The sequence below is a fragment of the Ambystoma mexicanum genome, chromosome 6q (assembly GCF_040938575.1).
Source record: "Ambystoma mexicanum isolate Mex_15411 chromosome 6q, UKY_AmexF1_1, whole genome shotgun sequence".
In the NCBI taxonomy this organism is placed as follows: domain Eukaryota; kingdom Metazoa; phylum Chordata; class Amphibia; order Caudata; family Ambystomatidae; genus Ambystoma; species Ambystoma mexicanum.
Window position 1 is genome coordinate 206,811,841 of NC_090937.1, and position 27,007 is coordinate 206,838,847.

The 27,007-nt window shown below is 44.6% G+C and overlaps 1 protein-coding gene across 2 annotated transcripts in view; it reads right to left on the reverse strand.

The window, feature by feature from the left end:
• The window catches only part of ADAMTS3 (ADAM metallopeptidase with thrombospondin type 1 motif 3), a 675,879-nt gene that overhangs the window by 34,776 nt on the left and 614,096 nt on the right, over positions 1-27,007 (reverse strand). For both annotated transcript variants that reach the window (XM_069630646.1, XM_069630645.1), the window contains exons 20-21: positions 20,042-20,249; positions 15,858-15,975 (exon numbers count right to left, since the gene is read on the reverse strand). In XM_069630646.1, coding sequence (XP_069486747.1) covers positions 15,858-15,975; positions 20,042-20,249 — 326 coding nt within the window. The remainder of the gene's footprint in view (positions 1-15,857; positions 15,976-20,041; positions 20,250-27,007) is intronic.

Here is a 27,007-nt window from a genome sequence, read left to right on the forward strand (position 1 = left end):
TGATTTATTCTACTGGCTTGAATTGTCTTTCCGTTATACAGCTCTGCATGTCTTCCCACTTTCTCCACCTCAACCCTACTAAAATCTAGCGTTTCTTCTTTCCCACCACCACCCTTCTGCCTCCCATCCCTTATTTGCTCTCCTTCTTCTTCCTTACCTCCCTTTCTGTATCTTTCCTCAGAACTTAGTCATTACTTTTGATTCATCTGTCTCGTTCTTCCTTCATACCTCAAACATTGCCCGCTCCTATCACTTCTTCTTAATCCACATCTGGGGTGCTCGTCCCTACCTACTCTTCCATGTCACTGAGTTCCTTATTACCGCTTGTGTCTTCTCTTGCATTGATAATTACTTTGCTCTGCCCTTCTCCCTGGTCTTCTTTTTTCCCATCCCCATTCTGTTTATATTGTATCTGTTTGTCTTTTACTTTCTTTACCTCCCTGTTGCTCCATTATGTCTTCTCTGCTTTCTATATCTCTTCTTCCCTTCACCGCACACATAGATTGTCACTTTCTTTCCGTTCTCTTCATATGCATCCAGCGCCCCTCTCCTCTCTTTCTAACCTCTTTAATATATCATTACTCTACTCCAGTCTCTTTGCACTCCCTAAACCAGCTCTAACTCTGTCCCTAGATTGCCCTGTGCTTCCTCCCATTTCTGTGTCTTTTCTCTCCTTATTCCCCAAAGAACAGGAAATCGCTTCCTTGCCTACACATTTTCCAAACTAGATTTAAAACGTATCTTCTTTCCTCTTTGTCCAGTAACTGTTTTCCCCTCCATCTTACCATGTCTTGCTGTTTTGATATGTTGTTTTCTGTTTTATTAATATGTTCAGCACTTTGGCGAAAGCGTTTAATACATCAAAATAAATACAAAAATGCAAATTGAATACCTCAGCTGGGTATGTCAGACTAGCATGCATTAAGTTATTTTATTCATATATATTGCATATTGAATATCATTATCATGCCATGGACTATGGTGGAGATTTGTAAATACGGCAACTTGCCGTAAAGACTACCCTTCCCTAACATTGGGGAACATCTGGACTAACAGGTTTAGGACTGCATGACACTCAGGAATCAAATAAACTGCATAGACTTTAAAGAATTCCCATATTATTAGTAAACAAGCACAAAGCTCCCAAGACTGCAGTTTCTATTGCCCCACCGTACCGACCTCCAGGAGGTGATCGTGGCAGAGGTGGTCCTGGTATAAGAGGTGGAACTTTGATCCATAGTGGTCCTGGAATGTTTCAGGGGAGGATGCCGTGGTCTCTGTGGTCGTCGTGGCATGGACAAGGGTGGATTTGTCAATGGTGGAAGACATGTAGTTTCTGGTGGTCTTTTGATCCTGTCAGTCCTCTTAAGGAGATCGGAGTAGAGCCTAGTAAGAGGTGTGTGGGTCCCAGAGGACTAGTGGACCTTGAGAAATAGACAAGTAGGGTGTGCTCCAACAACGCGGTTGATTCACGGTGGGGGAACTGCTGAACATCTTTTGCATGTGCCGGACTGTCACTGAGCCTCTAAGATGCATGTAGCACTGCGTGGCATAGTATACAGCTGAGTCCCACCTAAAATGTGGTTCAGCTGTCACATAGTCCCTATCATCTTTAATACATTCCCTGGCTCTTCTCTTTTCACTCTCCGGCTTCCGCCGTCTTCACACTGGTCCTCTCTCCTTTCAGTACGGTGGCTAAACTACCATTTCTGCTGCATGTATTGTTTTGCTCCTCTCTCTCGTCTTTTCAGAGCATGGCCTGCTGAAGGGACATGGCTTCCTACAGCGCTTTGACACTACCAGATATGGCAGAAGGTGCTAAATATATTTAAGGTATCATAACGCATTGCATGTATTTTACACAAAGGAGTAGCTAAAATGGTTCAAAGTGGCCAAAAGCGCTTCCTAGACACTGAACCAAACGCTGTCTCTAAATCAATTTATGCAACATAGAGCATGATTCTTCTCAGGGTGAAATATTTGTGTATCAGCATTATCAGAGGGACCTACAGTTGACACACATTACTTAAATCCTGCTTGAGCAAGGGAGAGAATATTATTCCCCTGCACATCTCTGAGCCTTGTTGTTATACATTTGGTGGTGAGTTGTGACAGGGAATCTAAACGTGATGTAGAGCTACAGTTTCAAGTTTCATAACAGTTCCCCTTTTTCATAAATCGTGGAAATAATTGCTCCCTGCCAACTATGTGGAATTGATTTTAAAGAATTTAATTTGTCAAAAAGTCCAGACCTCCGCTTTTTCTTGAGTAGGGCTGCAAGTAGACATTCAGGACTGGGGACTCTGCTGTATTTCTGTAAACCTAGGGAGTCGTGCACTTCCTTTATTGTAAATACCACCATTTCGGTGGAGCTTGGCAACTTACCATTAGCTAGTCAGCTTGCGTGCCCAGGCAACACATTCCTCATTAGCTATGTGTGCCTTGCCTGCTGAATCAGCAAAATAAAAGGATCTCAAATTCTCGCACCATTGATAGTGGGCTACTGTACATGCCTTCAGAAACTACCCTCCAAAAATCCCACCGTTTTTTTTTCTTGTGATGTTGCTCATAGAAGTTCCCATTTCTTCAAGGCGATCATCTGTTTTTAATCAATAACTCCTTGCACTCAAGGCTTTTTCAAACTGCATTGGACCAATCTCTTCCTCTGGATGTCTTCAGCTCAGAGAGCGAGGCAGCCTTGGCTAACCTAAAGTCTTTGTTACACCATTGCTGATCACTACATATTTTCCTTGTGCACCTATTGGTGGGCTGCATCAGAATAGGTTAATGGTAGCAACTAATGTATCAAAGAATACCAGTGGGCTAGTAGATAGATCATTAGCACCCTGGGAAGCGCCCGTAGCCAATGAAAATGCTCGGAGCGCGTACTGTTTTCACAAAGGTAAGTCCGCGTTCCAAGCACTTTTATTAGCATCAAGCGCTTCCCTTCCCAGCTCCCCCTTCCCATTAGCAACCGTTTAGATTTGATAAATCAAAGTTAAACATGCCTTTATCTCCACGCCCGTCTCCACACAGTGCCTCAAGCCAGGTAGTCCCCTCTTCAACATTGAAAACAGACAAAGAGTAGGGCAAAAACACTTGTGTACTTGGAACAGAAGGATTACTCTATGGTCATCAGGGAGGAGTCCAAAGCAGTGAGAGTGATCCCATTCAGATCTCATCACCACTTCAAATGACTTAACCAGGGTCCATGATTTTAGACTAAGATGTAGTCAATATACATCTGGAAAGCAGTAATTCTATACCTATGACTCCCCATTGGAGCACCCAAGCTTCCCCTTCGCAAACCTTGCTATGCAACAAATCAGTCAGGGACGTCATTTCACCAAAATGCCAGGGGTAGCGGAAGTGACATCACACGACCCTTGACCCCCTGGTGCCATCATAGGAAGTGATGTCATTTGACCCCACCCTGAAGTGATATCGCGGGATGCGATGGAACGCGACCTTTCACCCGTTGACAAAACACGAAGTGCTATCACATAGCATTGTACACTACAAAAAATATGGTTATGATATCACTATAATGTGATGTACATTTCATACAAGAATGGATCGCCATATGTATCGTTAAGATCAGTGTGTATAGGCCCATATTACCAAATTACTGTGAATGCAAGCAGACGTCCATGACCAAATGATAATGATGTGTTGTTATATAGCACTTGCCCTTAAGCGCTTTATATAGAAAAAATATACACCCAAAATCACCCAACCTGTGTTGGTACTCATTTATCGACCTCAGAAGGATGAAAGGCTGAGTTGAGGCGTTTAATAACAGACTAAATCAGTGACTCTCCCCCTGAAGTGTGCCTGAAATAAACCTTTAAAGAGTCTAGCAATTATTGCATAGAATTCCAGAAAGACACATTATTTGGTATTCCTAAACTTTCTTATTTAAGGTCAGTGCTGAAAGTGTTAGACTTGTGTCACTCACACTTTTCTTCTTTTTCTTCTTTTTTTTAAGGGGCTTTAACAAGAAAGTCAGACACTCCAGAAGTAAAGAGCCACATGGTGCTGGCCACAGCCCATGAGCTTGCATTACAAAAAAAAAAAAAAAACATTCTTTTTTTTTCTAGAAGTCGCAAGGGTGACCACAGAGGTCGCAAGGGAGACCTCAGGGGTCGCAGTTGCGACCTGGCGACCCCTAAATGACGTCCCTGAAATCAGTCTGGTAAGATATCCGTGGTAAAGTGAGCCAGCCCAAAGTAACTCATGCCTGCTGTGGCTTATGCCATAACGGGATTCTATGTAAATCAAGTATCCCTACCTTGTGTTCTCAGAGAGCCCGTCCCTAAGGCACCGTCTGAGTCATTCACAGAGAAAATCCCAGTCATAGCTTGAAACGGGTTGTTCATGGCCATATGCAATTAAATGGAGTCCAGCTATTTAAGGTAACCAAATACTTTTTGTAGTTTATAAAGTCTTGCTACTGTCCACAAACAATACATACTTCGGGTTGTATGTGCGCGTTACAAATGAAATAAATAAATAAATACTGAAAGAGGCGAAATCTGAAAGGATAGTGTAATGAAGTAGGGCGAGGGGGGGCAACACTTCCATCTAACGTTAGCTGGAAAAAGATGCCCTGCCTGCGCAGTAGGGCTCCCCATTTAAAAATACAGTGCTTTGAATGGGCAGGTAGTCTTGGGTTCCCAGTATCTGCACTTCTTTGATCGAATTCATGTGAGTACTGGCACCTATGTGGAAAGGGAACTGCGAAGAGCTAATTGTGCTTAAGGAAATGTAACCTTCTGCTAGTGGCCAGAATTTGACAGGAAGTGCCCTTCTGCTCATCTCAGATGCCCACGGGTGAATGGCAGGTACTGCTCAGTTCAGTCCAGTGAAATGCATAACTCCTGTGCTGCCCCCTCCCCACTCTTCTCTCTCTCTCGCTGTATATCAGTCGATCTCTTCTCTCTCTCTCTCTCTCTCACGCACACAGACACACTCGTATTGTCTCTTAGGCAGCACTTCTCTCCTGCCTTCTGTCTTTATTTATCTATTCATGGCCATAACTGGAGGAGTTACACAAAAAGGTGAGATGTCAAGAAAAGAACAAAAGCCTGTGATAGCAGAGAGCTGAACAGCACTCGATCTTGTTTACACAAGATCAATGCCATCATTGAACAATAAAAACGCTAGGCACTATGTGCGGCTGGGAATTTAGTGTGTTTTTCAGGTCCCTCCCACATCATCTTTCTAGAAGTCTTTGCAACCTTCAATCCTCTTCTAAAAAGAAAGAAACTCAGAACCTGTGGTGCATCCTGCTCTCGCCTTTTGCCAATAAAACTCGAATTTCCGGCTAACAATTCCCGAGCTTCTCAAAGTACCAACAAGCAGCCCCAAAGGAGAGTGCTCGCTCTCTCTCACACACACGCAGGCACATACACACACGCACAGGCGCATACACACACGCAGGCAAAGACACACACACGCACAGGCACATACACACACGCGCAGGCACATACACACACGCAGGCACATACACACACGCGCAGGCACATACACACACACTCAGGTACACACACGCGCAGGCACATACACACACGCAGGCACATACACACACGCGCAGGCACATACACACACACACACACTCAGGTACACACACGCGCAGGCACATACACACACGCACAGGCACATACACACACGCACAGGCACATACACACACACTCAGGCAAATACACACACGCGCATGCCCATACACACACACACTTTTTTCTCCTTCACAACGTGCCGGCTTCAATGAAGGATTGACCGGCGTCCCGCTCGGCAGTCTTAGGCCACCATGACTCCTGTCTCTTGTGTCTTATTTGGCACGGCGCCAGCGCTGCGAAGCTGGCAGTGGGCCTGCCATGCAGAGCCCTCCACCACCAGGGCCCGGGACCACCAGGACCCTTAACAACTGCCGACGAGGATGGGCTCGACCTGCCCCGGCCATGCTGTCAGCATGGCCAAGCTCGCTCCTGGCGGAGCTTGAACTACAAGATGGGACATAGCCTGTCACTGCCAAGTGACCACGTGGCAAAGCGTGCCAACTTGGTTGATGAAGCTGTGGCGGCCTGGGCACTAAAGGCCAAGATGGTGGCCACAAGAAGGGACACAGCTGTTCCGTGTCATGCAACTGGCATGGCAAAGCGTGCCACCAGTGTTGGTGAAGCTATGGTGTGCATGGCACTCAGGGCCAAGACGGTGTCCACAGCGAAGGTTGCGGCATTGGCGCCTCCCGCTCAACAAACAACAAGGATCCGCCGGTCTCCCCACCATCAGCCGTCCACCAAGGTACAGCCTGGCATTAATGGGCTCCACATGGTAAGCTTTCTGCATTTGGCAGATCAGCATGGCGCGGCCCACACGCTGCCTGCAGGTTTCCCCAAAGCCTCCCAATGTCCACATGTGCACCACAAAATTACTCCCGACTAGGGGGAGAGAAGATGCAGCAGGGAAGAGGACCTCTGCTGCAAGGAGTGGAGCAGAGCATCTGACTGGGAGCACAACCTGCCAGAAGACCCCCCCCACTCCCTAGGGGGGTGAGGGGATGGCGCTGCACTCACTGCCGTGCTGATGGAATACGGGCTCCAGCCCGGGGGAGTGCAAAGGACCCCACAGCAGGTGAGCACGCCAACCACAGCCACCAGTTGCTCACACAAGGCCACGGCTTTCCCAGAGGAAAGTGCTTGGGTGGCCGGGTGGACCCTCCTCATGCAGGGCTTGCAGCTTTCAGGGGGTCTACCTCCCACCTAGCGGAGCCGACTAGACTGAGGATGGGTGGCACAGCCCCTAAGGCTGCAACAGCGATGGAAAATACTCCCACTGCCATGTCAAAGCGATCTATCTGCTCGGGGGGCATGGGGGTGTTGATCCTGTCCCAGGCCCGATACAGCAGAGGGGGCCCCCGGTGCCCCGGGTGCAGCTTTGCCTGCACGTGGAGATGTCAGCACCTCACATCGTAGGCAGGAAAGGTGTGCAAAAGGGACCCGGGAGGGTGTAGTGTATTTTCTGTTGGGCTTGCAAAGGTGTGGGTGCCCTAATGTGTAAAAGGGGCCCATTCCTGGTGTATATATTTTCTTGGTATCCGTGAGTGGTGGTGCATAAGGTGAAAAATCCTCCTGCGGGTGCTGGATGCATAATATGGACTCAATCAACGTGCATGCCAGTGCTGCACCCACTCCGCTGGACTCATAAAGTTTCCTCAGGGCAATGCCTGATGTCCTTCACGGACTGAAGTTGTGATATGACCAGGTTCGGTGTATGGCATTTTATTGTATTGTCATTGTGTGCTGTCATTTTAATGTATACCACTGTCATGGGATGTTGTGACTTAGACCTCTCCTGGGCTCAGGTACAGTCACATGTTGTGCACACGTGGGACACACCATGTGACGGCTTCAATAAAGGGCAGAGCGGTTTCCCGCTCTGCAGTCTTATGCAACCGTGACTCCTGCCTCCTGTGTCTTATTTGGCACAGTGCCAACGCTGCGAAGCTGGCAGTGGGCCTGCCATGAAGAGCCCTCCACCACCAGGGCCCGGGGCCCCCAGGCCCCTTTACACCTTGTGGGCCTTATTCGCCTAATGAGTCTCTTTCTAGAGCGCTCTGTCTCTCGTTGCCTTCTCCCCCTTGGCTGCCACTATTTTTAGTGCCTCACCCTCCTCTCCTCCTGTCTCTCCCTTTTCTCTCTATTGCTCCTTCTTTGCCTTACTCGTTCTCTTTATTCCATTTGCTCTTTCAATGCCTGTCTTTCTGTTACTTTTTTGCATAACTTTACTTTCTTTCTGCATTTCTCTCAATCATTCGGTGTGCATGTGTTATCATTCATGTATTTACTGTGACAAACGTTTCTCTCATTCTCTTCCTCATTCACTTTCTACGTCCGCGTCTTCGTCTACCTTAACACTTCTTTCGGGGAGACTGTATCAGATGGGTCACCTGGACCCGGTGGAGGACAGTGACTGACATGATGGAGGAGGATACGGAAAGAGCTGAGAGCAAACAGTGTGTCTGCTTGACTGGGGGTGGGGTGGCTCTGCCTGAAAGAGGTCACTATTGCTAACGGAATTACTCTACCTTGTTTGCGTATTGTGCCCAATGGAGAGGTTCTGCCTAAATGTGGGGGGAGGGAGGACTGGAAGGTTCCTTTTCAGCATGGATGGGAGCCGGAGGGAGTGGGGTGTGTCTTAGATGGGTGGTTGGTGACTGATTGGGTAACTGTTGCCAACGTGGAGTCATGGTGACTGCTGAGTTGAGATGAATATCTTAACATTAACAATTTGCCCATGCAGCACCTGCCATGAGCGACACCGAAAAAGTCTTCAGATCGTCCAAAACAAGGCCCTGCAGATATCGTCTGGAGCTCCAATCTTCTCAAGGATAGCTGACCTTCACAGAGAACTGAACGTTGGATGAACATCTTGCGGAGCTGAGTAAGAACTTCTGCCTGGGACTGGATCAGAACCTGAACCCTCTGATCAGAAGACTCACTGCCACCACTGCAGACCTCTTCGACCGCTACCCACGGCCTATCACGGCGAAGACCCTGTGAAACCAGCCCTACTGTGACAAGTCCACACAGACCAAGAAGAATCCTTACCCACGACTACATACTCAACCCGAGAAGATGGAGTAATGAGGCACAAGCCTCGGTATCCAATAATCACAGCTGATGGATAAAATCTATCAGCAAGAAGACAGACAGCAGCCCATGCAGCACTCGCCAATTTAAGTGTAAGGAACAGAAAGGGTAGTGAGCGCTCGCTTTCTCAGTCGTGTAAGCACACACATCTGCGCACACTCCCCCTGGTGGCGAGCGTCTTCACTTCTTATTAACCAATTTAAAACACTGAGAAACAGCACCTTTGAAAGAGCCATTTCCACAGCTCTCTGACAAGAAAAGAGAGCAGAGTCATAGCACACCATTCCAAGCATCCAAGCACTATGCAAACAGTATAGGTTGCGACTTGTTACCACGGGGAAAGTCTTTGTATTGCCAATAATTCATTCTCTGAAAATCATTGTTTTTACCATGACTGCTGCTTGCAATGCTCTTGTTTGCATGCTTAACTAAAGCAATGTTCCAGACTTATCACTAACCCGCCTACCTGGAGCCATTGTTATGTACAATCTGTAAATAGCAGCAACACACTGTGGAAGTCTGGGAAACGCATGGTGGCTCAGAAGGCATTTTGAAGGATGTAGAGACTGTTCTGTCTGGTGCTCAACATAAGACAAGCATTGACGTATTATACGCTGCCGCGAATGGCCAGCAGGGCCCCCTGGAATGGACAATGGCCACTATATGCATGACACGTAACATAATGCTTCTATTTCTGTGAAGGCAGCTAACATGATCATCACATTAAGAACAGAACAGAATAACGGGATGGAACCGAAAGGATTGGAAGACCAAGCGTGCCCAGCGTGTGCCACTGCACGACTTTTGACAGTGCAACTGTCTACGCGCTGTCCCTATTTGTCATGCGCAGTATGTGCAGGCAAGGATCTAGAACGCTGCTGTGCCTAGAAACCCACGTTACGCCTCGTGGGTGACGCCCTGTGACGCTGGTGTTGCTTGTCGTCTTCTGCTGAGAGGCGTGTCCTAGCAGTTTGGGATGGATGGCCCCTTTAAAGGTGCCACCAGCCTGATTTGCATATCTTTGTTTCACTTTCATAACGGGGTGAAAAACGATGGCTTGGAAGATTCCCAAGAAAGAGTCCCTTGGCTATGATTAATTCAAAGCATTTCCATCCATCATTGGATATTTTGAAACAAATGTCAGTATTAATAGGCCATACGAGTCGGGCGATTCCACGCAATCTCTTTCTCTTGACACCGTGTTAATTTGTTTGCGGGAGTTAAGGTTTATTGTCTGTAAAAGAAACTGCCTGCATGTGGTAAAGAAATGTCACTCTGTACCTAGGAGTACAGTCATTCTGCCAATGGTCATAGCAACCTGACATCAATAGTAGGTATTTGGCGCCACCTAGTGTTAAGCTGCAACTGTCTCTCAATTACAGAAGCAGTCTAAATTCTCTCAAACAGTTCAGCGTTTACAATTAATGTAAGAACTTACAGGTACACAAGAAAAGGTGCAGTGAAGAAATATTACTCTTCATCTGGGGTTCAAAAACATTTATGACTTTGATTGTGCAATGTTACGCTTCGAAAATACCCCTTTCCCTCAATATCCTACCATATGGAACATGATGTCCTTACCATGGGCCACTTAGCCTGTTGTTTGCTAGTTGTAGACTTGTGTCCTTAATTTTATGGAATACAAAATTAAATAAATATCTCTAAGAAAACGCGGCCGCAGCTAAACAATATTAGCTCTGCATGCATCGATTTGATATTATCTCGTCTTAATTAGTGATCTCTAGAACAGGGGAGCCAGGGACTCGAAGGGGAGAGCCAAGCCTGGCGGTCTGGCCGCCTGCAAGGGAAAACGACGAGCTGAGCTTGGAAAATAGTCATGTAAATCGCGAAATTAACTATTTCACAAATCACGTAGGTGGCAGGGCGCCAACTAATCCAGCAACAGCACCCCCTGCGATCTAATAATTCATATGCAGACTGTAATCAAACAAGTAGGGCACAGCCTCCCATGTCAATCACCAGAACCCCCAAAGCTCCAGGAACACGTATTTCAGAACAAGAAAACAACCACAACCAGAGCAGTTACTGAAAGTACAATTAAGAGTCGTCAAGCACTGCGTCACTGCGTTCCTGTCCTACTTAATCAACAGGGACATTGATGGAGAATAGTTTCCTTACAAAGTGAACATTGGAAGAGGGGGGGGGGGGCAAGCATCAGCGGAACAATGGAACTCAGAAAGACCGCTATTCGATCGGGCCTAATATGTGATGGCAACTCACATGTTCCTCAAACCTCGATCTGAAAACTCATTCTGACGCTATGCACTGCACTTAACCACTGCAACGTGCCAGCATCACAGCAACGCACCTGCTATACAGTCTCATGCTGGGTATCATGCGTGTTTCTTTGTGTCTCGTTTGCGCCAGATTAGCCCCTGCAAGGTCTCACTCGCTGCACAGTCTAAGCATCTCCAAATGATCGCAGTCTCCTTATTTGCACAATCTCACCCTGTGGCCATTGCACTAATTCCGTCTCTGCACAGCATCACCCTGTGCACCATCTTGACCTCTATACCTCCTCATCCTCCACATTCTAGCTATGCATCATCACAACTTTGTGATGCCACACCCTCTAGCAGGGCACCCCCCTGTGAGCTCTGACTGCAAACACATATGATACCTCGAAACAACGTGTTGACAGTTTTAGTTTGAGATCATTCACCCTGTGAGTTTAGACAACAGGATAGTGATAGCAAAAAAAACAAAAAAAACACATTTTGGTTTGACTGGATGAATCGGCCGTCCTATATTGCCTGGTTCTGCCGCGTGCACATCCATGACAAGGAATGATAGGCTTTGCTTAAGGTGATAAAATAATTCAGCAATTCATAGAGATTTTACTATGTGGCCTAGCAATGTCTGCATGCTGCCACCTTCAGCAATTCATAGAGATTCTACTATGTGACCCAGCAATCTCTGCATGCTGCCACCTTCAGCAATTCATAGAGATTCTAATATGTGACCTAGCAATCTCTGCATGCTGCCACCTTCAGCAATTTGTAGAGATTTTACTATGTGGCCTAGCAATCTCTGCATGCTGCCACCTTTTCGCACCTTGAAACACTTGTGTATAGGCGTGTTATAAATGCCATTTCATATCATATCACCTTCAGCAATTCATAGAGATTGTATTATGTGGCCTAGCAATGTCTGCATGCTGCCACCTTCAGCAATTCATAGAGATTCTAGGATGTGACCCAGCAATCTCTGCATGCTGCCACTTTCAGTAGTTCATAGAGATTGTACTATGTGTCCTACCAATCTCTGCATGCTGACACCTTTTTAGAGCCTTGAAGCACTTGTGTATAGTCGTGTTATAAATGCCATGTGATATCATATCACCTTCAGCAATTCATAGAGATTTTACTATGTGGCCTAGAAATCTCTGCATGCTGCCACCTTCAGCAATTCATAGAGATTATACTATGTGACCCAGCAATCTGTGCATGCTGCCCCTTTCAACAATTCATAGACATTTTACTATGTGACCTAGCAATCTCTGTAAACTGGGACTTTGAAATGGCATTTATTTTTATTGTTTTACTGGCCAACATAAAATAAAAGAAAATATGCATCTGTAACGCATTTCAAACTGAAACAGAAACCATAAGGGCCTGATTTATAGAATTGTTTGTGTGCTGAAAAGTGAGTTTGCGCACTTTTCAGCACACAATACTCCTTTCGTCGATTCATGGATCCGACTTTGCGTGCTCTTGCAGGAACTTGCAGGGACTTTGCACAGGTCTGCCACATCTTTGCGTGCAGTCTAGCGCTTTGCACGAGACTCCAATAAAGTGTGGGACGGGCCTACGCAAGGAAATAAATAGGGGGAGGGACATGCAAATTCCCCATTCGTCACACAGATTGAGGAGGAACATGGAAATACTTGGACGTGTCGAGGGATGGGCTGCGCAAAGGAATTGAACACCCAGCAATGCGCAAACCCAAGCGTATTCATGTGTCTGACTGTGCAACGTCACATTGAGGAAAAATGCATGCAAAGCTTGTGATCTCACTGCCACATGAAAGGAGGCACAAAGTCCGATTCACATAGGAACCAACATGCAAAGGTAAAGTACAGTCAGTGATTTAGGGGTGTCGGCATGCAGTAAAGGTGACGACTGAAGTTAGGGGTGGCTGTATGCAGATTAGGGGGGTGCAGTCATCATTTATTGGAGTACGCATGCAGATTTACCAGGGGCCCGACTTGAGTTACGAGACATGTAACGCATTTTATTGGGATGCAGTTAGGAATTACGGGGACCGTACATAGTGTCACCGGGGTGCTGCTTGATTGCGGGGGGATGGCCCGCAGTATTGACGCGGTGTAGGATGGTGAGGATGCAGGCTGCGAAAAGGTTGGTATATGTGGCTGGATCTGTTTCGTGGGGGGCGTGTCATGGGCCTGCCTGCCGCAGCTCGGTTTTCTTTGTAAATTGGTTAGTTTGCGCTTTGGAATCCAGGAATACGCCGAACGCCCAAAGTGACCTTCGCATGCAAAGCTATTTTACACGAAGAGTACTTTGCAGGGTCTTTCCGCTTCTTCTATAAATTGGGCCCTAAATTTAAAAAAAACACCAAATACGTGCTTGAGCAGTCTTAACTTTGCAAATACAATTATTCAATATAACATTATGGTTTCTAATCAACCATTTCGGAAATTCATTTTGCATGAGAATACCGCAAGGGCAGCCTCATAAGCAAACCACATGGCCTTGGGCAACTATTGGGAACCGCAGTACAGGGCCTGGCTGAACGTCGCTGCTAAGAAAAGAATGAACAGGGCACAAAACATTTCAAATGCTCCAGACATCTGTGTTTTTCACTAAGGGCAAAATAAGCTTTCTTGAGCCGTGTGCTTCTGTTGCTAGGACCTGACTACCACAAGCAGAGTTTGAATACTGGTCAGTCAAAGAGTGGCTGCAGACAAGCCTAATAAATCCCTTTGAAATGAAGGTTTCAACTCTACTGCAGCAGGGTTGTCCATCATCATTGTTTCCTACTCTTGTGACTTCTACGAGAGGTTCTTTCCTCTAGTGCCACTGTTGAAGCTCCCCTTCCTCTTTCATTAGAAAAGGTTAACAGTTATGAGGTAGGGTGTTGTGACTTACCCTTCCCCATCTATTCTGTTCAGTATGTATGTGATGTCATGAGTGCCTGGAAGTGGAATGTTGTGTGAATGTTGTCTACTGTGTGTTCTCTGAATGACAATTGGTAAGAGGTTGGCTTAGAGAGAGGGTGGCCGGTGGATGTGTCCTTATGTGTCTCTATGTACTTGTACCGGGTAAACTGACGTTATGTAACCTGTAACAGAAATAAATAAGTTTCCTTTTGTACATGGGACTCTGAGTCATCTGTAACTAAGACAATGGGCCTCATTACGAGTCCGGCGGTAACCAGGCGGTTTTACCGCCTCGGTTACCGCCGGACTCGTATTACCATTCCGCCTCCATGACTCCCGGAAATACCAGGACATTACGACCCTGGTGTCCTGGGAATTCCGGAGGCGGAATTCGGTAAATCCTCATTCCCATTGAGTCCCATAGGACTCATTGGGAATGGGGAAATGGAAACACTGGCACCATCTCATGATGGTGCTGTTGTTTCCACGTTCGCCTGCCTGCGGGCGGTGTTAAACCCACCAGGTCACACCTGGCCGGAACACCACCTCCCGCCTGCAGGAGTCGGGATCGGGCAGTCCGGAATTAACAGTGGCGGCGGGTTTACCGCCACTGTTCATTCCGGACCGCCCGACCTGTAATGAGGCCCAATTTGTTTCAATATAGGGCTCATGTTCGGACATGTAGTTTCAGAAGGTAGTGGACGGAAACAAGAAGTGGGCTCAAGTGAGTGCTTTGACCGGGGCTGGCCCAAACCTCGTTTGGTTTGCTCCATTCGAATTAAAGCCTCACCATATAGGGGTTCAGTTGTGGCTGACAGTTCAGCATTTCATGCACTAAATGATCAGTGTACAAGCTGCAGCCAGAGGTTCGAATGGCATCAAAGCCAACTCAGAGCATCAGCATCACAAAGTCAAGAAATCAAGTACCACTGAGATGGTTACTGGACGATCGAATAGCTCTACACATAGGGGCCACATCTCCAGTGAGCAGGAGCCCAGAACAGGGCTTGATACTCCTCTAGGCCAACTCATTACTTGATTCTTCCGAGGTCGTAAATTGAGTATCACAAATGTTGCTAATAAAGCCAGTAATTAAAGCACTCTGAAACTGAAATGCCCTGCATGCAGCACAACAGGCATATTAATAACATACAAACAGAGAGACCCCTGTTCTATTTTGCAAAATGGAATAGCTGAATATTTATTCTTCATTACAGTGAAACATCAGACACAGCACGGTTTCGAACAACACCATTTTTTATCAAGACGTTATATATAAAATCAAAATATCTCAGATATCAAACACAGCACGAGGAGTTGGGGGACATGGCTTTGCATGGAAAGAATGTCACAATTTTAATTCCCCCCCCATAAGATATATTATTTATCTAATGAGAGGTATTGGAACCACCCAACATTCATACAAGCACACTCTCATTCATACTAACACATGCTAACACAAAACACACGTAAAGGACCAAAAGCAGTAACATAATCATTACAATAACAACAACAAAACCAAGAAGGCTGAATTGGAGGACAAACTGCCTGATCAGCTCCCTTTATCTGTTATTCAAACAGCAAACGCTGTCCATCACGAACACTTCGTGCCATTTGTCTGTAGAACATGGGCATTAAGAGAGTTTAACACCTATATCACAGTCATTGATAAACAAAAACGCCTCAAGCTGTTGGAAAATGCTAATCACAAATAGTATATGGTAGTATTTTAAGCACTTTGATTTCTTTGCATTTTAGGGGAAGTTTGTCTATTCTTTTCTCCAAATGGCGCGTCACGCTGTTTGTGTAGCTGCTTTAATTTATTGCGGTCCACTTCCCTAATATGCATGGTATAGGGAATGGGGTGTCTATCTTCGTTCTTAGGGGGACAGATTCACCCCAGATTTATTGTATGTGTAGATATGGCAAACGTCCTCGCAGTGGTTGTAAATATCAATTATTTACACCCCCAATGGTCACCGTGAAAAACGTGGTTGTCAAGGACCATATCCGATCACCACAGTATTAATTATCTGTTTCTTAGAAAAGTAGAAGCTACTTACCATTGCAAGAGGCAAGCTTACAAACCCTGACGGACTCTGGCTTCTCGCCATCACACTGGTCCCCGGTCCGGCACAGGACCTGCCGCACTTCCGTCCCCTCGCCGCAGGTCACAGAGCACTGTGAAGACATTGCATTGTTAGACCCTGGCCCGCTCTTTTACAGTGGAATGTGTACATCATGCACACAGAACTATTCAAGTGTCTTTCCACAAAGTCCTAGGCCACCAATGGACATTATTAAGCCAGACGGCTGCAGACATATACATATAGACAACATGGCTTCCTCTAAGTGACTGTCTATGTCATTTGTCAAAATCAATTTTTTCGCTCATTCTGGCTGAAGTTTTAAGTGTTGTACATCTTAGTAGAAGTGATGGAAATGGGAGTTGAATGGCAAGGACTTGTTTAAGTGACTAGTGTGGCTAAAACACCTAATATGGTTTGAAACACATAGGGTCTGATAAACAGAGCATTTTTCAATGGGATTGTGCCATTATAAAACGCTTCTGTGAACCAGAGCCATCATTTTTTTTTTTTTTTATGAGATCGTCCACAGTCGAGTCTACTGCTGAGAGTGATCGTTATTGTTCTCTGCCGGAAATATGTGAAACATTAAAATAGGTGGGTATGAGTTCTTCTCATGGCCCTGATTCTTGAATACATTTGACCTCATTTGGCAGAGCTGTGGGACCCTTACACAGAATCTCTTTAAAAAAAGGGCCATACCCCAAATTAGTTTCAGGGTTGTTTCCACTGTAGCAACCGTGGTGGGCCATGTGGATCCAGAGAGAAACCCATCCTTGGGACGAATGATAATTCCCCGGCCAGTAATGAGTTAATTAGCACCATGGATCCACCCTTTTGAATGGAATGTCATAGGCCCGCGCAGAAACACTGATCAGAGAGGTTTTATATGAACAAAACCACAACAAAGACTGATGCTACCCTGGAATTGATGGCAAGATGTGTACTTTAAGGCTGATATAGTAGGGGCCATCTAGAAAATGAGTCATAATTCTCTTAATCATGCATTTATTTGCCAACTCACAAGACAGGAGGATACAGCAGCAAAGGTGTGTGTTGCATGCCTTGCTACAAGTGGGGCGCTCTATGATGCGGTTCCCTTGCTGTGCAGATAACTAGAGCTTTCAGCTGCTGACAAGCAGCAAGGAGTATGGAGCAGGTGCAGAGCCTGGCATGTAGGTCTACCTGTTTTACTTTAACCATTGTATGTGTGATTTAGATCTCAGGTGTATAGTAGTGCAGCAGTGAGGGAATATCTACAGCAAGGGTGTTCACGGCCCTCGAGATGTTTTGGACTTCAACAATCCCTAGCCAGCAAAGTCAGGGATGAAGGCTCATGGGAGTTGTAGTTCAAAACATCTAGTAGACACCACAATGAGTAACCATGACCTTACAGCACTCGATATGGAGGAGAGAAGGGGAGGGGAGGAAGGAAAGCTCAGTGGCAACGGGTTTGTCTTGGAAGTAAGACAACGCAGTGCAACGCAGGTTTGAATCCCGATCCTGCGCTTAGAAACCACTTATTGGCACTAAGCGTGTTATAGATGAATACATGAAATTAATAATTATTATAATTATAGTCTTCATCCTCTAAGCTGTAGGGTAAAAGTGGGTAGATTGTCACGCTGATGTGCAAACAGCAATGCGTGGCAAGCGCAAACAATCAGTCCACTGGGTTTAATTTTCCTACCACTTTTGAGCTAAGTGTTCCCTGTTTGGAAGCCATAAACTAGGCATTATGGTGTGTGGGTAGTCCAGAGTAATGTAAACGATCCCAAGAGCACCTTCTGCAGCTTAACATTCTTGAAATACGACTCTCCATCAAGCATGCCTTAGACCTTGATTGTACTAGCAAAGGTAAGCAATGGCCAGCAACTGCAATAAAATACATATGGGTTTCATAATTCATGGGCTAAAACAGAAAACACATTGCCAGTGGGTCAGGATAAGTGTACACTTCATTTCAATGACTTCACTGTTTTTTGACACATAATTTTATTACAATAATTGAACTATGGATGCCCACACAGTGGGGGGATGGAGGTGGAGCAGCCCCACATTCAAATCAGAAAAGGAAGGTTAGACCGGGCAGAGGCACAGAGAGTCTTCTGATCTCCATCCAGGATGAAATGGCCAGGCTGGTGGACTCGGGTGGGGTGGGGGCCCTGATTCTACTAGATCTGTCAGCGGCCTTTGACACTGTCGACTACCCCATCCTGTTGTCCCGTCTTGCCCAGATGGGTATATCTGGACAAGTACTGGCATGGTTCCCCTCGTTCCTGGCGGATCGCACCCATACTCTCTCCATGCCTCCTTTTCTTTCTACTCCATGCCCTCTTAATTGTGGAGTGCCGCAGCGTTCCTCTTATCGACGATTCTTTTTAACATCTATATTTGGGCATTAGTCGGCCCACTCCTTCGGCGTCAGGTGTTATTCGTATGCCGACGACACTCCGATTCTGATTCTTTTAGATCTAGATCAGGCTGAGATGGCGGTGTGCTTGCGAGAATGCCTGACGGCCGTGGGTAAGTGGATGAACCACAATTGGCTCAAATTGAACGGAAATAAGACTGAGGTTCTGGTGGTGGGGTGTCCTCCTGATCCGTCACTTTGGGTGTCTTCTTTCTCGCCTGCATCCTTGAGCAACCTTCCCACTCCCACAGGGAAGGTAAAGAACCTAGGTGTTACGCTAACAGCTTCTCTTTCCATGGAGAGTCAGGTTGCTACTGTATGTCAAACTGGTCATCTGCTGCTGAAAGTTCTAAAAAAAAGCGCTGGCTCTAATCTCTGAACATCTTCGTCCCCCGGTTGTTGCTGCTTTTATTCTATCATGGCTAGATTATTGTAATTCTCTATATTTAGCCTAAGAGAGGGGCGTCATCTAGAGACTACAGTGCCTACAAAAAATGGCAGCTAGAGTAGCTACTGGCTCCCCCTATGGAGCACATATCTCCCCTGTTCTGCGCCTTCTCCACTGGCTGCCAGTGTATCAGCGTATTAAATTCAAAGCTCTGTATATCGTCCATCGGGCAATACACAATTTTGGGAGCAGAGTTTTTGCAAGCCAAGTTTGTGCGTTATCTCCCTTAAGTAAAGTAAGTAAATCCTAAACTAGCATGCTTGCCTATTGCCTCAGAGGTTTATTATCTGAATCACCCAGCTATCAGTCAGGATTAATCTTAGGACCCCTACTCTTCACTTACTTTGCTGAATCATCTGCTGAAAGTGAGTGTGCAATGTTTTTATCAGCACAGTAAGTGGAAACCCGCAAGTAAATTCCTCACTGGTTTATCCAAGCAAACATTCTTTGACTTACTATTTTCCAACATGTGTCCAGGCTTTGGAAATAGCTAACACTCATTGCATCGACTTTATTTCCCACAAATGTACCAATTCCATTTTTCCAAATGTCATTAATTGCACGAAACTCGCAAAATGTAATGCACAATTTCATGGATTTGCCAAGAGGGAAATCTCTGTATATCGAACATTGTGGATTCCTGGCGGTTACCTCTGATGTGAGAACTTTGAATGCCATTGTGACACCCTCGTAAAACATGTTAAATCTGATTTGGGAGTTCACATAATTATGGACCAGGACATTAATACATGGAAAACTCTGGATAGCTTTATATTAAAAAAAAAAACAATAATCAATCACAATAGAGCCCACAATAACAAAGCACACCAACATAGCTAGGAAGACAAAAACACCCAGGTACTGCGCTACTGGTTTCGTGGCCCACCCATGCAACTGCTTACTCATGTAGAGTAAACGTTTTTTCTATTGTTGATGAAATTTGAAACTTTGGTTTCAGTGCAAAACAGCCAATACACAGCAGGCCATTAAGTGCCGATGCCATAAGACATTATCCCTTACTCACTGCTCTCATCTCATAATTAGTCTGGTTAGGGAAATTGCCATAGGCACACCTGGATTTAATTACAAAATCCAGAGATGGAGAGAGGTCGGGTAGATGTCAGTCACTCATGCTGTTTCAATGTCCACTGCTGGTGGATGTATTCATACTAATATAGCCAACTTGTAACCCCTTAAGTGCCAAGGACGAGTATGCTTGTCCTTTTTTGCATAGACTTGCATAATAGCCTGGCAGTTATTGGTGTTTTTTGTGCAAACTTTGGAGTATGTCTTACGTACCTCAGACCAGGTTCCTGTTTTCCATAAGGCCGGACAGGGAGATCGGTTGCAGGGCCGTCGACTTTCAGGGCGCTCTCCTATACAGTACTTGCTATGAACCGATCGGTTTGTTCCATCGTGGAGTGGCTGAATGCAGCGCACGGTGCGGATCTGATAACCAGAACTTCCACAGGTTTTAGTGCAGTGCTCCCAGTCATCTGCTATCCAGCTAAGAGAAAGAAATGCAAAAGATATTAAACTGACAATGTAATTGTGAACTGAATTAACATGTATCTAAATTAACTTAAATAAGGATCCAATTATTGAATTATTTAGAATTGTTTGCAAAGTTCCATCTGCCACTTTTCAGCCATGCAAAGGAGAGTCAATACAGAGCTCAGTGGTGAGGGAACAATCAGATCTTTGGAGTTCAGCGATAATTCAATCCTAATGTGTGTTTGAAGAGGTTGTTGAGTGATAATTCAATCCTTGATCCAATATGTGTGTGAAGAGGTTGTTGGCGAAGCCTCACATTAAGGCAGAGGCTATGTGGCTGGCCAGATTAGAAGTCGTGTTTGAGCAGATATGAGTGGGGCTGAAGGGTTTAGTGCATGTTCATCCTAAGGCGGCAGGGAATACTTGGATCTTCATGTCTCGGGCAAAGCTCGAGAAGTCTTGTTCAAGTCTTAGGTAGCGGAGAGTCACATTCCAGACAATAGAGCCTAGTCATGTAGGGATCTGTTCATTTTCCTGCGTGCCCTATCTTCTGTTGTGAAAGTAGATATAGGGATGCCAACCTTAGATATCAGACTACAGATTTGACTTGAAAACTGTAATGATACCACATGTTCCAGATTCTATAGATCTCGGTGAGTGACATAATCATAATCCATGTATACATGGGACTGAATTGACACAAGCATGCTGTAACTAACACAAGACCATGGAGATCTTTGTTCCTTTGGGGTGAACACAGTGTTGTTAAAAGTCTCTTGTGGGCAGCCGTGTGTAACCTCGAAGTGTAAAGCATACAGTGCTATCTAGCAGTACTTCCAGATCATGTACCTGATATACAAGTGTGGGGGAGCGGGACAGTGTGTGTGGCCCGTTGAATAATAATAATAAGTATAATATATTGTTTTTATAATGGTTCATGTTCGATTTCTCCTGCTTGCAAGTTCTGTAATAATAGGGGTTATTATTACCCATGTTAAGGGCATGCAATTTATTGACCGTGAAAGATGAGGGGCTAAGTTGGCCCTGCTGGGAATCGAACTTGGGAACTCAGGATTATCCCTTGTAGGTGGTGAGTTCTAAATTCAGTAGCTGTACTGCCATATACGTGATAGAGGACCTGGGGAAGGTGATATGATATGATATGATCGTTTATTTATATAGCACCTATACACAATGTGTTTCGAAGTGCTTCAAGGCAAGGGAGGGACCAAGGGAAAATACAACCACATTCTTACAGGCCATGAACAGTAAGGATGTGAAATTAACTATCATACTCGGCCTGATGACATTTCAGATAGTGCAAGAGCTAAGACATAGATAAGGAAGGGAGGGGGAGAGTGGGAAGGAAATGGAAACAGACAGGCGACTACCGTACTAGGCCTGGCGACATTTCTGGTAGCGCCGGAGAAAAACAAAAGGTGAGGAAGAGGGGCTCAGAAAGGGAGGGGAGGAACAAAACAAGCGACTATCGTACTAGGCCTAACAACATTTCAGATAGTGCTGGAGGGGGGATGGGGAGGAAAAAACCAGTATGGGGAGGGAGGAGGAGACAGACGAGGTTGCTATCATATTAGGTCCAGGGACAATTCTGATAGAGTAAGTGCATAGAAGAAAGTAAGGGTAGGAGATAGGAAAAGGGAGAAGGGAAAGGAGGAGAGAAAAGAGAGTAAGCAGTCAAAAAGAGTGGAGAAGCAAGAGTGGAGAGCGAATACAATTGCAGAAGTCAGTAGTAACACATAATGCTGCAAGCCAGGATACAAGATCAAGATGGGAACACCATGATTCAGGGCCACCATGAGTACAAGATGCAAAGGAAGTACAGCATGAGAGTTGAGAAAGAAAGGTGTACACATTACCAAGATGGCAAGCAGGATGACTCCACTGTGACAAATGCAATTATGTTGTATCCACAGGGGACATTTTTTCAGAGATTTCACCACTTCAAGATTGTCCCCAGAGCACTTGCTCAGAGTCAAGCTAGAATCATCCCCATATATATGGTGGTCAACATTGTAGTAATCTATGATGTGGCCGAGCGGGGCAATGCTGATGTTAAAGGTGATTGGTGGTGGGGAGAGGGATGGCTTGACGCCAAGCGAGATTGTGGCATGACTCTATAGCTCCACTCGTCATGAATGTTTATTGGGTCTTTATATGAATTTTCGGGTTTCAGGTTTCCACTTTTTTTGCAAACGGAACATGCCTGCAACTAAACAAGTGAATGAATACTGGTTAGGAGTAGGCTTGTGGCAGCGAGCGACAACGTGGATGTGTCAAAGCGTTGGTGGGCAACTGCACCTCAGGCAGCTTCCCTCACAAATGGAGACCAGACGTTGGACAGAGTGAAATTCCCAGAGTGGTCTAAAAACACACATTTCGGACAAGAGGTGAATTTTGTGTTTCTGCTTAACCAGTAATTAAAACTATATCCCCCTCATGTGGTGCTTTTAGGATACTACGGCATAATTCCGCACTGCATGAGAATTGCCTTTGGTAAATTGCAGATTTATTTTTATTGTTGGTAACTTTCTAACTTTGGTATACTAAAGGGGTGAATGTGTTTTAAAGAAGCTTCTCCTGCCACTTGTAATACATTTAAGCGTCTAAAGAGTGACTCTCCACCGCCAAAAATAGAACCATTAGAACCATCCATGCAGACTATTCTATAGTAGTTTTGGGCTTTGAAGCCTTTTATGGAAGCCACTAATACTAAAACCGCAGCAGTTAGATGACAAATGGTCTCTATTTGAATCCAGTTTGGTGGATGTTGACCAGAGAGTCATTGACGCAGAAGATATTACTAGTAGGGTGCAAGCATTAGAGACAACAGTCAAATCCTTACAGAAGCAGTCAGAGAATCTCAAAAACAGAAATAGGAGGAATAATCTTGCAAACGGAACATGCCTGCAACTAAACAAGTGAATGAATACTGGTTAGGAGTAGGCTTGTGGCAGCGAGCGACAACGTGGATGTGTCAAAGCGTTGGTGGGCAACTGCACCTCAGGCAGCTTCCCTCACAAATGGAGACCAGACGTTGGACAGAGTGAAAGTACCCAGAGTGGCCTAAAAACACACATTTCGGACAAGAGGTGAATTTTGTGTTTCTGCTTAACCAGTAATTAGAACTATATCCCCCTCATGTGGTGCTTTTAGGATACTACGGCATAATTCCGCACTGCATAAGAATTGCCTTTGGTAAATTGCAGATTTATTTTTATTGTTGGTAACTTTCTAACTTTGGTATACTAAAGGGGTGAATATGTTTTAAAGAAGCTTCTCCTGCCACTTGTAATACATTTAATCGTCTAAAGAGTGACTCTCCACCGCCAAAAGAAGAACCATTAGAACCATCCATGCAGACTATTCTATAGTAGTTTTGGGCTTTGAAGCCTTTTATGGAAGCCACTAATACCAAAACTGCAGCAGTAAGATGACAAAGGGTCTCTATTTGAATCCAGGTCGGTAGATGTTGACCAGAGAGTCATTGACGCAGAAGATATTACTAGTAGGGTGCAAGCATTAGAGACAACAGTCAAATCCTTACAGAAGCAGTCAGAGAATCTCGAAAAACAGAAATAGGAGGATTAATCTTTGCATAGTAGGCTTTCCTGAAGGCATGGAGAAAGACAATTCTATCCTATTCCTCAACACTATGCTTCCTAAATTATTGGACCTCTCAACGTCTCCACACCTCAATATCCAGAGGGCACAGTATGTGGGTCCTGTAAGCTTGTTGCGCCAGGCCGGTAGTGCCTGCTGGACTTTAATATTTGCCTTGCTGGATTATACTCATAATCTCTTCATTATGAATAAAGTAAAACAAATCAAACAACTGATGTGGGAAGATCATAAGATTTACATCTCCCAAGATGTTCCCAAATGCTACTGCTGCGAGAAGAAAAGAGCTTCAGGCTTTTTCGACCGGCGCTCAGGCAACTGAATGTTAGATTTGGCATTATCCATCCAGATATTATGAAAGTCATGCTTAAAGGTCATACCTCCACGTTTCAGAATCTGAGAGACCCAAGACACTTCATTCAAGTCCACAAAGTGGAGGACATGGATACCTCCCTTCTGACCACAGAGGAGTGTGAACAATATTTTCATGGTATGAGCCCAATACCCCTCCACCTGCGCTGTCTCTAATAGTCAACACGATTTGGTGTGGCTGTTTCCAGTTAGCCACATTAGTATTTTCAGTTGAAAGTTGCCATTTACCATGGCCTAATTTTGTGTTGACCTCATTTGTCTTCCCTTATCCCTTTTGTTTCCTCTTTTGTTATATGTTCTCTCCTCAGGATAATTTAAATGCACCTTATGAATGGAACTTTTATTACTGGTTGACATTAAGCTTTAGAGTCACTTACATGCTGATTTTTTCAGCTCTAATTACTTATCAGCATGATTTTTAACTTGACTGGGTTTTTCTCCTATGCCGTTAAATGCATCCTTTTGGAATGTTAAAAAGACACAAAAAGTGCTTTCCTATTTAAACCGAATTAAACCTTCAAGTGCTTGTATTCAGGAGACGTGTCTGTCAGCTGTGGAAGCTGCTAAACTCAAAAGAGTATTGGTGGGCCTAGTATTTACTAGTAATGCATGTGAGAAAAAGAATGGTGTCATCACCCTAATTAACAAAGCCCTTAATTGCAGATGTATCAAATCAGACTCAGGTGACTTTGGAAGGCGGTTGCTTCTAAAAGTCCTGGCAGTTTCTGTGGAATATACCACTCTGAATGTTTATGGCCTTGCTTCACCTGATCCTGCCTTCTGGTCGCAAGTAAAAGATTATTAATTTCATTCCAATTGTCATGATCGTATTGTATGTGGGGACTGTAATGAAATCACTGACCCACTCTTTGATATGCAGTCAAAGGTGCGCTTTAAGGATTCTAAGTCACACAAACAATTTCTGAACTTTATTTCTGAATTAGGCCTGGTTGATGCCTGGCGCATGACTCATCCTTCACATAAGGAGTTTACTTTTCATTCTAGGCCACACGAATCTTTTTCCAGAATTGATTATCTTTTCCTTTCCAAATCCATGTCCACTAGTCTGCTTCACACAAGCATAGATTGCATCTCCTTATCAGATCATGCCCCTGTCCATATGACGCTTGATATCGTACAACATAACCACTAATCAAGCCGATGGAGATTTAATTTGCCGCTTTTAAAAGACGATTTGTTCACGTCTTACCTAAGTAATGCACATCATAATTTGTTCACCCATAATAAAAACAAGGATACCTCTGGTACAAGCAACAGTGACTGCTAATTAAGGGGACACATTATCACCTATGCAGTAGCTAAGAAAAAGAAGAAACTGAAACATGAATATGAAACTATTTTAAAACAATGAAAAAAGCCTTGAAAGGCAATAGACTCAGAATCCTGCAAAGGGTGTCCTTAACAACATCATGAATTTGAGAATTAAAAATAATAAATTAACGTTAGAATACTCATGTGCTTCACTACTTAAATATAAAGCCAACATGTATCATTTCTCTAATAAGACAAGCAAGTCACTAGCCTCTTATCTCAAGATTAAAAAAGAAAGAGTGAGAGTTGTGGTGGTTAAAGACGCTATGGGCAATAGAACGTTTTCAGATAAGGACATTGTTGATATTTATTTCCAAAGACTGCCAAAAATTAGATACTTCAGAATCAAATCCTAGTAATCCTTTCTGTAAAGATTTCCTTTGAAATGTATCTCGCTCCACCTATCCTTCACTTGATCTAAGGACGTTAAATTATCCCATCACTCAAGGTGAAATGCATAAGGTAATACACAATCTTAAAAAAAGATAAAGCTCTAGGGATGGTGTTTCTATTGATTTTTTGACACATTTCAAAGAATTACTAGTCCCTTAACTACATGAGCTCCTTGCTCAGTTTGTTACACTTTGTAAATGTGAAGTTACCTTTTCGGAAGCCATGATAATTTTTTTTTTCCGAAGCCTAATAAAGACCCCGAGTGTCCCCAAAGCTCTAGACATACCTCCCTTATTAATGCTGATTGTACAATTTTTGCTAAGATTTCAGCTAACCGACTTCTCCCATTCTTACGTAGTTCAATTAAAAGTGACCAACTAGGTTACGTATAGGGTTGACTGTGTTCCTCTAATATAAGATTATTTTTAGATATTTTGGATATTGTTGAAAGTTTAAAGACCCCCATGCAGCAATAGCTCTTGATGTGGAAAAAAGCATTCGACAGGGTGGAGAGGGATTCTTAGTTTGAAGCACTCAGGTGGCATGGTCTGGGCAATCCATTTTTATCCACGATTAAAGTTTCGATATTCAAATCTGGACAAATGTCATCATATTTTCCTTTGTCTAGAGGTACCAGGCAAGGATGTCACCTTTCTCTTCTTCTATTTATTTTAGCCCTAAAGCGTTTCCTAGAAACCACTACACTTGACCCAACAAAACAGGGCATTAATTCAGGGGATGGGCAAATTAAATCCCAGTTCTAGCCTACAAAGTCTGTTGGCCACTATTATGCGCTTTTCATTAGCCTCGGGCTACAAGCTTAATATGGACAAATCAGAAATGTTACTTAATGCTTACTGCTCCAAGCACCACATTCATGCCTATGGTATGAGCCCATAGGGGATTAAATATTTGGGCATTCATATTTCTTCCTCATTGAAAGGCATTATGAAGTAAAATACGAACATTGTGTTGTCTAGGATTAGGGCGTTTGCAGATTCGTGGTCCCCATTATTTTTGTCCTGGTGGAGACGT